This window comes from Mobula birostris, chromosome 2 (assembly GCF_030028105.1).
Source record: "Mobula birostris isolate sMobBir1 chromosome 2, sMobBir1.hap1, whole genome shotgun sequence".
Lineage (NCBI taxonomy): Eukaryota > Metazoa > Chordata > Chondrichthyes > Myliobatiformes > Myliobatidae > Mobula > Mobula birostris.
Genome location: NC_092371.1, coordinates 154,259,671 through 154,272,184, shown reverse-complemented (window position 1 = coordinate 154,272,184; position 12,514 = coordinate 154,259,671). Strand labels below are relative to the sequence as shown.

General features: G+C 40.8%; 1 protein-coding gene across 8 annotated transcripts in view; it reads left to right on the top strand.

Annotated features, from left to right (window-relative positions):
* hace1 (HECT domain and ankyrin repeat containing E3 ubiquitin protein ligase 1) overlaps positions 1-6,730 on the top strand; it is a 78,698-nt gene extending 71,968 nt beyond the window's left edge. For 7 of the 8 annotated variants that reach the window (XM_072250388.1, XM_072250367.1, XM_072250395.1 and 4 more), the window contains 2 exons: positions 4,428-4,541; positions 5,950-6,730. In XM_072250388.1, the coding sequence (XP_072106489.1) occupies positions 4,428-4,541; positions 5,950-6,052 (217 nt within the window). In that variant the 3' untranslated portion in view covers positions 6,053-6,730. The remainder of the gene's footprint in view (positions 1-4,427; positions 4,542-5,949) is intronic. The other variant, XM_072250374.1, reaches the window with a different exon arrangement.
* The last annotated feature ends 5,784 nt before the right edge of the window (positions 6,731-12,514 follow it).

The window sequence follows — 12,514 nt, the reverse complement described above, 5'->3', positions numbered from 1 at the left end:
CAATCGTACATATCATACGAACTCCTAGTAATGGCCTCCCCTTCTCTATTTCCCATCCCCTTTTTCCTCTCTCACCTTATCTCCTTGCTTTCCCATTGCCTTCCTCCGCTGCTCCTTCCCCTTTTAATTTTTTCCATGGACTTCTGCCCTCTCCTATTAGATTACCCCTTCTCCAGCCCTGTACCTCTTTCACCAGTCAACTTCCCAGCTCTTCACTTCCCCTCCCCCCGGTTTCACCTATCACTTTGTGTTTCTTCCTTGCCTCCCCCCACCTTCTAATTCTGACTCCTCATTTTTTTTTTCTCTCCAGTCCTCCTGAAGAGTCTTGGCCCAAAATGTCAACTGTACTCTTTTCCATAGATGCTGCCTGGCCTGCTGAGTTCCTCCAGCATTTTGTGTGTGTTGCATGGATCATAGGAAGTTCTTGATATCGAATGCCATACTTCATTGCAATCCCATGACTTATTAATACTGAGGTGGTTGGCTCTGTCAGGGATCTACAGCAGTTAGTGCTATCCTAATAGATGGAGGTTACCAACGGGATATCCTTTGTTCTGCTAAGCCAAGGAGCCAGGCATTGACCAAGTGTCTAATCAAAGATAAATGCTTGTTCATGCAACCTGCAAAACCTCCATCCCACTGCAAACAAAGTGACACTCTCTACACCCATTGTCACGAACGTACAGCTTGGAGAGAGATAAAATATTGTAAATTAAAGCAGAGGAACAGGGCCATTGGGCCATGATGTTTGTGCTGATTATGATGCCAAATGAAGCTAATCCCAGCTTTCCTGTCTATGATTCATCCTCTTCATTTACACATTTGTTAAAATGTCACTGTTGTGTCTACTTGCATCACCATGCCTGGCAGTGCATTCCAAGCACCTACTCCTCTTGTAGAAAATGAACTTGCCCTGCCTATCTCCTTAAGCTTACCCCATCTCATCTTAATGTTATGGCCTCCAGTCTTTGCCATTTTTACCCTTGGAAAGGACTCTTGACTACCTATCCTATCTATGCCTCTCATTTCATAAACTTCTGTCTAGTCTCCCTCAGGCACTGATGCTCCAGAGAATCTATCCATTTCCTCCTTGTAGCTAATACTCTCAAATCCAGGCAGCATTCTGATGATCCTTTCCTGCACCACTTCCAATGTCTCCATATCCTTTCTATAATGGGGGTGACCAGCATTGAATACAGTATTCCAATGTGGCCTAACTGAAGCTTTATATTCTCTCATGCTGATTTCCAGAGCCTCACATACTGATTTTTACGCATGAATAACTTCCTGATGTCCCTGTGGTAGTAGGATCATATTTCACCCTATTAGCAAGAATTATGATCTCACCTTCATCTTTTTGTGTTGTGTTCAATCCCATTCATGAGTGTAGGCACCTGGGAACAGATATTGCAGAGCAGATGCTTAATTTCAACATCAGATCATGCTTGTATTTCGGACTCCTGTGGGAGGTTGGTATTATGCAAGGATGGATCAGTTGATGGAGAAAACTTCTGACCTAGAAGTAAACTTCACTTTGGATGTCACATTTAATCATTGTCAGAATGAACAAGCAGTAATGGCATCTGTCAGATTATTTCACTGCTCTGCTGAGTGACGTCGTGATTTTTATATGAAAATCCTCCTTCATTACCTTGTTGCAGTTAGGATTTCCTTGAGCACATTGGCATGAAAGGCATATCATTAAAAACTATACTTGAGTAAAGTACTGCAGGATGTGCATCAGTTCTAGCATGTGCTACATCATGTTTTGTTGTGCAGTGAAAGAATCTGTTCTAAGCAGTGCCAGTATATGGGTAATGCTATGTGAAATGCAAAATCAAATAATATATGTCATTACTTGTCTATTAACATTAAATTGAGCTTGTACCAAACTTGTGATCCAGAGACCGATATTCAGATCACAGCATGTTAGCTGTTGAACTTAAATCTGAGTAATTGTCTGGAATGAAAGTTCTGGTCATTTGTAATGAGGACTGCAGAAGAACTATATTGTTGTAAAAACCTATCTAATATCCTTCAAGCAAAAAAATCTGCCATCCTTGCCCAGTCTGGTTTTTGTGTGACACCAGATCAATTGATGTGGTTGATGAGTATCCAGGGATGCACATTGAATAGGTCTTTTTGTGGAAGTTGCAGTAAGGCAAGGGTTAATGTCCAGATAAGGTTAGATTACAGATAGAGTGCAGACAGCCCAGGCAAGAAAGGTCTTTGAGAAGCATAGCTTCCCTTTGCACAGCAGTTTACCAGAGCCATTGAGGCTTACTGAGACAAGGTAAGAATATGACAGAGGGATGCAAGGGACATGCACACCAATGAAGTGACAATTACTTTGCCAACTTCAAAGTATCATCAAGTTGTTAACTTGTACTTTCAATTAATTTATAACACCTGTAATTGTGAATGGTGATTGATTTTGCAAGTAAGGAATTCAGACATTCACAGTTTACCAAATAGCCAATATCCATAACTGCTAGTCAAATCTATATGAAAATGGCATTTCTCTGTTTAGAATTCAGAATTGTGGCTGACGAAGGCCATGCTGTTCTCCTTGTGTACAGCTTATTTATTGAGAGCAACACGAATAGGCCCTTCTGGCCCTTGTCACCACGCTGCCCGCCCAGCACCGCACCAACCGCTATGCTACCATGGAATGAGTGCAAGTTCTCACTGTCCACTTAATCGGCGATGGCGTGTTCAGTGGTTTCCTAAAAAAAAAAAATTAAGTTGGTTAAAATGTGCTGGCATGATTCTCCTGTGGCTGCTAAAAGACTACTGTTTCAGTTTGACCACAGAAGCTATTGCCCTCGATGGGCTGGCTTGATGGAGCAGTCTGGAATAGTTGTCAATGGCGTTACTTAATCAAGTTTACTGAGAAGCCATTATGGCAGATGAATTGTGAGTGAGTACATCGATATCCTAAATCTGCATAGCAGTTGAGTTGTTGGGAATTAACCATTGAGGCATTGACCTGTTGGCATTTACTGCAGATCACAAGTTCAACTGGTGGACACCGCAGATCATTTTCTTGTCCCTGTTTATCACATGACTCTGAATAATGCCCTTTGGTTCTCTATGTGCTGGTGATTTGGAATATCTGGATTGTCTGAGCCTTTGCTAATTGGTGATCATGAGCTACAGCATGAAGTCTTGGTGTGGATGTGCATGTTTGTATAAGCTGAGGGAGCTTGGAGAAAGACCGTGCTTATGATATCCAGAAAACACAGGATTCTGCAGATGCTGGAAATCCAGAGCAACATACTCAAGATGCTGGAGGAATTCAACAGGTCAGGCAGCATCTATGGAAATTAACACACAGTCAAAGTTACAGGCTGAGCCACCTTCCGGACTGAAAGGGAAGGGGAAAGATGCCAGAATAAAAAGGGGGAAGGAAAGAAGGAACAGCTAGAAGCTGATAGGTGAAGCCAGGTGGGTGGGAAAGATAAGGGACGGCAGAGGAAGGAATCTGATGAGAGGAAAGTGGATCATGGGAGAAAAGGAAGGAGGAGGGTACCCAGGGAGAGGTGATAGGCAGGTGAGGAGAAGAGCTAAGAAGCTGGAGTGGGGAATAGGGAAGGTGGGAAGAGAGAAATAAAATTACCGGGAGGAGAAACCGTTATTCATGCCATCAGGTTCGAGGCTACCGATCTGATGCTCCTGATGCAGCCTCTTCTACACTGGTGAGTACCAATGTAAATCAAGCTTTGATGAGCACCTCTGCTCCATCCCCCAAAAGTGGAATTTCCCAGTGACTAACCATTTTAATTCCTCTCTCCATTCCCGTTCCGACATGTTGGTCCATGGCCTCTTTTGCCACAATGAGGATGCTCTCAGGGTGGAGGGGCAGCACCCCTATTTCGTCCAGGTAGCCTGATGGCGTAAAGTGGAGTGGTTAAAAGTTGTCAAGCTTTTGTATCTTCTATCTGATAGAAGGGAGAAGAGAGAGTGATCGGGTGGGGGTGGGGTGGAGTAATGGTGAGGCATAGGGGTGGTCTTTGATTATGCTGACTGCTTTTCTGAGGCAGCAGGAAGTGTGGATGGAGTTCAGGGAGGGGAGGCTGGTCTTTGCGCTGGACTGAGCTGTGTCCACAACTCTGCAATTTCTTGGTTTTGGGCTCATCTACATGTGTGTTTGATGTTTGGCGGAGGGTTGGTTTTATTAACTTGATACCCTTGATGTTAGGAGCTATGCTGCACTGAGTGGTGCTGTTGGAAATAGCAGAAATGCTGCTCTAGTATTTCTTTCCTTTGCAGATTGATTATTTGAAGCTAACAGTACGTAGAAACGTGTATTACAGTACCATGCTTTGTACAAAGTGTAACATTTTTATTTACTTTGATACAAGTATGTTTTAACGGAAATGAACAGATTGTGTTTATTTATGTTCTTAAACTTTTCATTTTCTAAGCTCAAGGGTCCCACATGGTGGCTTTGCTTACCTTATGGGTGGCAGTGGATTGCAGAAGTTCACGATAGCTGCTGTACCATACACTTCTAACCTCTTACCAACATCCAGTACCTGGTATGTAGAATCTATGAGCATTGTAAAATGGAGGGAGCATTTGATTTATTAAATTTATAAGTCAATATAAATCTTTCTCTTAATTCCATCTGTATCTGTTAGAAATGTCATTCAAACTATGGTTTGTCCTTGGTTTCATAAAAATGAATTGATTTCAAGATGATAGTCTGTTTAGACTATTAAATGCTGTGACAGGAAGATAAATGCCAGCAGAAGAATAAATGAAACAATGTATTGGAAGCATTTAAAGTACTCTGAAATTTTGTTAAGTCAAGGCAGAAATTTCTCCAATAAAATCATCGCAATCCAACAGCCATTTTCTTAAAGACTAATTGTCAGTATTGTCATTTATTAGGTATTCTTTGCACACTTTTAACAGCTGTTAGATAAATGTATTTATGGGCTCTCATGTAGCTAGAATAGTAGGCAGTAATTTTCTGTGATTAAAAAGAATTGCCACCACAATGAAATGTACAATGGTATTTACTTTTATATTTCTCTATTTGTAAATCAAATCTAATTGACAAACCATAAAATATTACATGTCTGAGATTTACTTAAGTTTAATATTTATGCAAATAGACCATAAAACACCTTTAGAATTGACTTTCATTAGATTAACAGTTGACATCATGCCCCAAGATATTTTGGGTACTTTCTGCCACAGCCTTAGTATTTTTTTTGTTTATTCATTGAAGGGGACTTGGGATTTGCAGCTAAGTCAGCACTTAATTGTCCTTAAGAAAATGGCAGTGAATTGCTGCCGTCCTTGAGGTGTAGGTATACCTACAATGAGGTTAGTGAGAGATTTCCATGATTTTCGCCCAATGCCGGCAATATATTTCTACATGGCTTGGAAGGCAACTTTCAGGTGGTGGTCTTTGTGTGTTACTACAAGGCACCTTGTAGATGGTACCCGTTGCTAGTCCTGTGTATCAGTGCTGGAGTGAGTGGTTGTGGGTGGGCTGCTGTGTCTTGTAGGATGTTGAGCTTCTTGAGTGTAGTTAAAATGATGACATCTTCTATTATCTGCTGATGACTGAGAGCGTACATGGCAGTGGTAAGCCAGATTGTCCTACTTTTTTTTTGTACAGGATGTTGACAATTTTTCCATGTTGGGTGCCATTACTGTAACTATAGGAACAACTTGGTTTAAAATGCAGAGTGTTCTGGAGCTCAATTCTCCAGAACTATAAGCTGGAATATTGACTGGACCAACAATCATTGTGTTATTTCCTCCTCAGCTGTTTCTTTACAACAAATTTCTGTGACGGTCGGATCTCAGGATGAATCGTAATTCATAAATTCAGAAGCTTACCTTGTTCTTTGATGCATTTAAAACATTAATAGGTACAATTCAGATCTTTATACAAATTTAATGCAAACATTTCAAAATCATCTTTTCCAGCATTAACATGTTGAAATTGCCAGAATATCCCAGCAAAGAAAACCTGAAAGATCGAATTCTCGTGGCATTACACTGCGGCAGCTATGGATATACCATGGCATAAGTATATCTAAAGACATGGAAGTGACTTTAGAAGAGACCTTCATTCCTCAACTCTGTTTAATAGTGCTTCCGATTTTAAAAGGTTTCCAGATTGATTTGCAAATTCACTGTAGCACATTTGTATATGCATGGCAAGCACAGAATGCTCATGTCAAGCATTATGCTTGTGTGTTATTTAGAAATTTTTATTTTTAAAATTGTTATACATAACTTATGCACTTGGGGGAAGGGATAGGAATTTGTAAATTTGCAATATATGTAGAAAAAGTATTCTGAAATGCAGACATAATCTTGGTGTACTGAATTAGTGGCTGAAGTATGCAAGTTCAATTGCCAAACTTCACTTACAGTGGAGGATAAGAAAAAGCCAAGGTTTCATTATATTTTTTGTAAGATAAGGATAGACATTTTATTTTTTTGTGAAGATGTTAATTTTTAGTTTATTACTCAGTCTTCATAATTTAACATCTTTTTGAGGGAGGGATTATCATTAGAAATGACAAAATATTTAATAGATTCTCACAACCAAAATTATTTTACAGAATTTCTGCCAAATCTTAATTACCATCTTAAAAGGATTAAACTACCTTATGAAAGTATTTGTATATTGTGAAATTTATGTATATATTGCTTTGTCCTGTACATTTGAAAAGCATGGTGCATCTACCTGTGTTTCTTGACAATTGCATGTTTCTTTTCTAAAAAAAAATATTAAATTTCTTACTGAAAAAATTGCCATTGTAGCTATGTTGCATCATTTAATGTCTATTATAAAATGGATAATGCATCAATGTCATTCTGCTGCATAACTTTTTCTTCTCTAGGACTCATCATTGAATTGACTTTATTTCTTACATCCTACACATACATGAGAAGTAATTACGTCTCCATCTGAATGTGTGTAGCCCTCAAGTCCTGACGGCTGCTTAAGTCTAGGGAAGACCATCTCTGGCCCCAGCAAACGTATGAGATTGAGATGCGAAAACTCCCGTTTGTGTGGATGCTGTGTGATGTGTTACCCTGTTACAAATCAGTACCACAAAATAACAGGCAGTACTCCATTTGCAATTAAATGATTTAGCTTTATAATTCTTCATTTGATTAAAGGGTTAGTGAAGTAAAACAAAAAGAAAAGGGCACATTTTAATGAAACAGTGCACAAGTTGGAGCTCATGATTTCCTTTCTGCTGGTCCTTCATCGATTTCCCCGGGCTTCGTCGACTCCTGGCCCCACTCCAAGTCCACTCCTTTCTGGTGTCTACGACCTCTCCTTTCTGGTGTCTGCGACCCCTCCTTTCTGGCATCTTCGCTGTCCATCTTCTGCCGAACAAAAGACCCAGATCACTTTGGTGTCAGGCACATAGCTGAAAAAGCACTCCCCTCATTGGATGGCTCACATTCCAAAGCACCCCTTACCCTCCTGATGAAGGGTCTCGGTCCGAAACGTCAACTGTACCTCTTCCTAGAGATGCTGCCAGAACCTGTTGCTCCTGGCTTTAATGCTGCGGTACCAGTGTGCCTGGTGTGGCCTCCTGTATATTGGTGAGACCCAACATAGACTGGGAGACCACTTCGCCAAGCATCTAGGCTCTGCTCGCCGGAAGAAGTGGGATCTCCCGGTGGCCACCCATTTTAATTCCAATATGTCAATTGTTGCCTCCTCCAATGTCGCGATGAGACCACACTCAGGTTGGAGGAACAACATCTTGTATTCCGTTTGGGTAGCCTCCAACCTGATGGCATGAACATTGATTTCCCAAACTTCTGGTAATGTCACACCTCCCCCTCGTTCACCATTCCCTGTCTCCTTTTCCCTCTCTCACTTTATCTCCTTGCCCACCTATTGCCTCCCTCTAGTGCTCCTCCCCCTTTTCTTTCTGCCATGGTTTTCTGTCTCTTTCACCAATCAACTTCTCAGCTCCATACTTCATCCCCCCCCTCCCTTCGGGTCAACTGTACTCTCTTCCATAGATGCTGCCTGGCCTGCTGAATTCCTCCAGCATTTTGTGTGTGTTGATATAGTGTAATGTGTTTGTGTTAACAACCAACACATGCAAATCTTAGAGTTCTTTGAAAATGTAACCAAATGATTTTTAGAGGCTAGAAAAGAACTCAAGGAAGGAATTAGGAGAGCCAAGAGGGACCATGCAGGTGGTAGTTTAATTAGTTTAGCCCGACCTCGTGGGCTGCAGGGCCTGTTCTCTGCTGTATTGTTCTATGTTCTAGTTATGTTTTATTTTCATTTGATCATTAATGAAGTGAAATTCCATGTTCACATTTCTTCAAAGAGCAAGCAGTGCCCTTCAATGGTTGATGCCGGTAATGATTCATTGAGCTATTGCCAGCACCATTTTCAGACTTTTATTATACTTCCAATTAGTTTTTTAAAATATATGCTACGTATATTATAAATAACACATTTACACTTAATTCATTGCTTGTATAATTAAAGTAATTATAGCACTTAGATAATGCTAATGCAAAGCTTCAAATATTTTATGTAGATATTTCCAATATAGAAAAATGCTTGAATAGACCCATTTTGCATTGGTGATTATCCACTCTGATAATGTAATTGGGATGGTATTATATGGTCCCGAGGAATGTATGTACTGTAAACAGGACTCAAGTAATTAAGAAAGATGGATAGTACATTACTGTTCACTGTGTGCTTTTCTTATTTTGTTTGAAAATTATGTTTGTTTTTAATTCAGATTTAATTACTATGTTGATGCTAATTATCTAATGTTGCTCCCTTCATTCCAAATGTAATTGGCTTCCAGGTGAATACTCTTTGAGCAAAGAAGGAATATAATCATAAGGCATCTACACACCAGGTAAAATCACCACTATTATGTCAGTCAAGAAACTGGTCTGTGTGTGTGTGAATGGAGACCGAAGAAGACATCAGCTCACAAAAGGGAACAGATGGGCACAAACAACTAATATTCTCCTGTAGTTTCCAGGAGTAGGTAAGACCCGACGATGACCCATCTTCTCGATTTGCTGAGCTCCTGGTGAAGGTGACCTCAGTGTTGTTCAAAGGCTCAAAGGTCCAATTTTATGTCAGAGAAATGTATACAATATACATCCTGAAATGTTTTTTCTTTGCAAGCATTCACAAAAAGGAGTACCCCAAAGCACGAATGACAGTTAAGCGCAAGAACCCCAAAGATCCCCCAGCTCCCCTTCCTCCCTTGTGTAAGTGGCAGTGAGCAACGACTTCCCTTCATTGCTTTTCTTCATGGTAGGGGACCACTTGACTTGGAGTTGCTTTAGGAGTATCTGCTTTATCCTGAGTGGTGTGGAGTTTCTTCAGAGTTTTTGGAGCTATAGAGAAGTGGAAAGCATTTCATCATGTTCCTGAATTGTGCTTTGAAGATGCTGAAAAGTCCTTGGGTTGTCAGGAGCTGAGTCACTCATTCCAGAATGCCCAGTTTCTATCTTGTTCTTGCACCCACAGTTTTTGAATTGCTAGTAGTGTTGAGTTTCTGGTCAATGGTGGTATGGCAGCGTTGGGTGACGCAGCAATGGTAATGCTCTTGAATCTCAAGGTAAGAAATTAAGGTCTCTCTACTTGGAGTTAGTTATTGCCAGAATGTTATTTGATAACTGTTGGGCTATGTCTGAATGTTGTCCAAATCTATTTCATATGGCATGGGCAGCACTGCTTTGTGGTGAGTGTGTCTAGAATGAATCATTGTGTATTCATCAGTGAATATCCCAATTTTTAGTGTTATGATGGGAGAAAGATTATTGATTAAAATAGCTGAAAATAGTTTTTTGTAGGCTCAAGATGTGCAGTGATGTGCTGGGCTGGGATAATTGACTTCTAACAATTACAACTGTCTTCCTTTATGTGAGGGGAACATGGTTAAAAATGATGAAGTATAGTGATGAATTCTTCCATCAGAAAGATGGGTGCTGATTCAATTGTTGATGACACTCTTGACCACACCATCTAATTTGTTGTGACCTTGTGTCTTATTGTCTATGTGCACTGCACATTCTGCAGTTTGTAATTGTTTTACCTCAGTACACTGCATAATGAATTGATCTGTAAGAACAGTATGCAAGACAAGTTTCTTACTGTACCTTGGTACATATGACAATAATAAATTTACCAGGAACATCCCACAACTAGTCGATAATCTAGGCAGGGACACATATGTTCGTAGGTAAATTGGTGTTAGCATTAAGTGTTTTTGTAATATTCATCAGAAATGAGATAAAAGATAAAATAACTGAAAATAAACAAATAACAAACAACAGGAATTCTGCAGATGCTGGAAATTCAAGCAACACACATCAAAGTTGCTGGTGAACGCAGCAGGCCAGGCAGCATCTGTAGGAAGAGGTGCAGTCGACGTTTCAGGCCGAGACCCTTCGTCAGGACAAATGACAGATGTCTGAATAAAAATATTTAAAAAAATGCTGACCTGCTGAGTGTTTCTAGCATTTTTATTGTGTGTGTTTGAGATAAAACATACAATCTGTGGTACTCAAAATCTCTTCCCAAATAAAATGCCAGAGCGGAAGCTGAAATTTGGCGTAAGTACACCGAAGTTTGGTGGTGTTACGGATAGCGTAGAAGATTACCAAAGGTTACAGTGGAATATAGATCAGAACGCAGTTAAGTGCGGAGAAATAGGGCATGGAGTTTAATCTGGCCCAGTATGAGGTGTTGCACTTCAGGAGATCAAATGGCTCCCAAGGGTTCCTTTACCATAAGCTCCCTGATCAAATCTGATTTTATTATACGATACCCAATCCAAAATTGGTTTTCCTATAGGGGGCTCAACCACAAACTGCTCTAAAAAAGCATCTTGTAGGCATTCTACAAATTCTCTCTTGGGATCCAGGACCAACCTGATTTTCCCAATCTATCTGCATAAAGGGAATCTATCATGACTATCATAATATTTCCCTTAATGCATGCCGTTTTTATTTCCTGTTGAAATATATATCCCACATCCTGGCTACTGTTTGGGGAGTGTATATAATTCCCATCAGGATCTTTTTACAGTTGTAGTTTCTTAACTCTACCTTCAAGGATTCAAAACCTATCAATCTTCTGTCACCTCTTTCTAAGGGTTTGATTTCAATTTTTTACCAACAGAACCATGCCACCTCCTCTGCCTACCTGCCTGTCCTTTCATACAAGATGTATCCTTGGATGTTAAGTTCTCAACTATGATTTTCTTTCAGCGGTATCTTGGTGTTGCCCACAACGTCGTATCTGCCAGTCTCTAACTGTGCTACAAGATCATCCAGCTTCTTCCATATATTGCATGCATTCAGCCTGGCGGATTTGAGACAGTGTTGCTGAAATATATCCCATGCCTTGATTTCAGAAGCAGAGTGGCAGGCAGGGATCACAGCTGGTGAATTTTATTCCACATCTGATGTCTTGATTTTTTCCACTGTTGGATTCCACTAGTGGTGAACTTTATTGATAATTGCCTTTGTCATCTGAGATATTGGGAGTAAATAGTTTGCAGTCTTTCTGTAAACCTTAGTGGAAAACAATGAGGGCAGGCTAGAAGAGGATCTTGATTTTGGAGATAATATGTGGGTATATTTAGCCCCAGAAACCACCTTTGAGGTCAAGGAATTCTTCTGCTCTGACCGTGGGGGGAAAAGAAATCCTGGTCTGCACCCCAGGTGGAAACAAACTGATGATCTTTACGTTACAAGATGGCTGTGCTCATGGACACAGTGCCCACTGTGACTCCAGTCAACAGTGAAAGCTTTTGTGCTATTTGAATTTTCTATGCCTGGGAACACTGCTGGTCATAAAGAATACTAAAGTCTGCAAGTGCACCTCATTAGTGAGCGGAATAACAAAGGTGGCACACTAACGTGGGCCCTTTCTCCATGCCGAGGTCTACTACAATGGCCGTTACAAGTAAGTGCACTGGTATTCAAGCAAGACTTAAAATGGATCCCTGCAGACCCAGTGTCTCCCATCTGTAACCCCGAAGCCACTCACCTGATGGTGTCTTCATTGTTACTGGTGGTTTACAGGCCAACTTAAAAACAGTTCTGCCGAAGTTCTACAAGCATGTCAACTTCGCAACCAGGGGAGAGAATACATTAGATCTCAACTATACCAATACTTGGATACTCAGACTACATATCAAATTTCCTTATCCCTGCGCGCCACAGTGACGTGTGGCGCATGTGGCAAGGAAACCAACTATAGCCACAAGTCCACCCTGTGCATCAACAATAGTTATGCCTCCCTTTCTGATAGGCTGAATGCCTTCTCTGCATTCTGAATGATGTAACGTCTAGGAAAGTCCCCCCTCCCTGGGGGATCTAGCACCCTGACTGGCCGCAGCTGAGGTGAGGGGGATGCCCGTGTAAAGTGCAGGGCTGGAGAACATAACTAATCAGGTGCTGAGGGGCTGTGTGGCCCAGCTAACAGAGGTCTTAACAGACATTATTAATATCTCTCTGA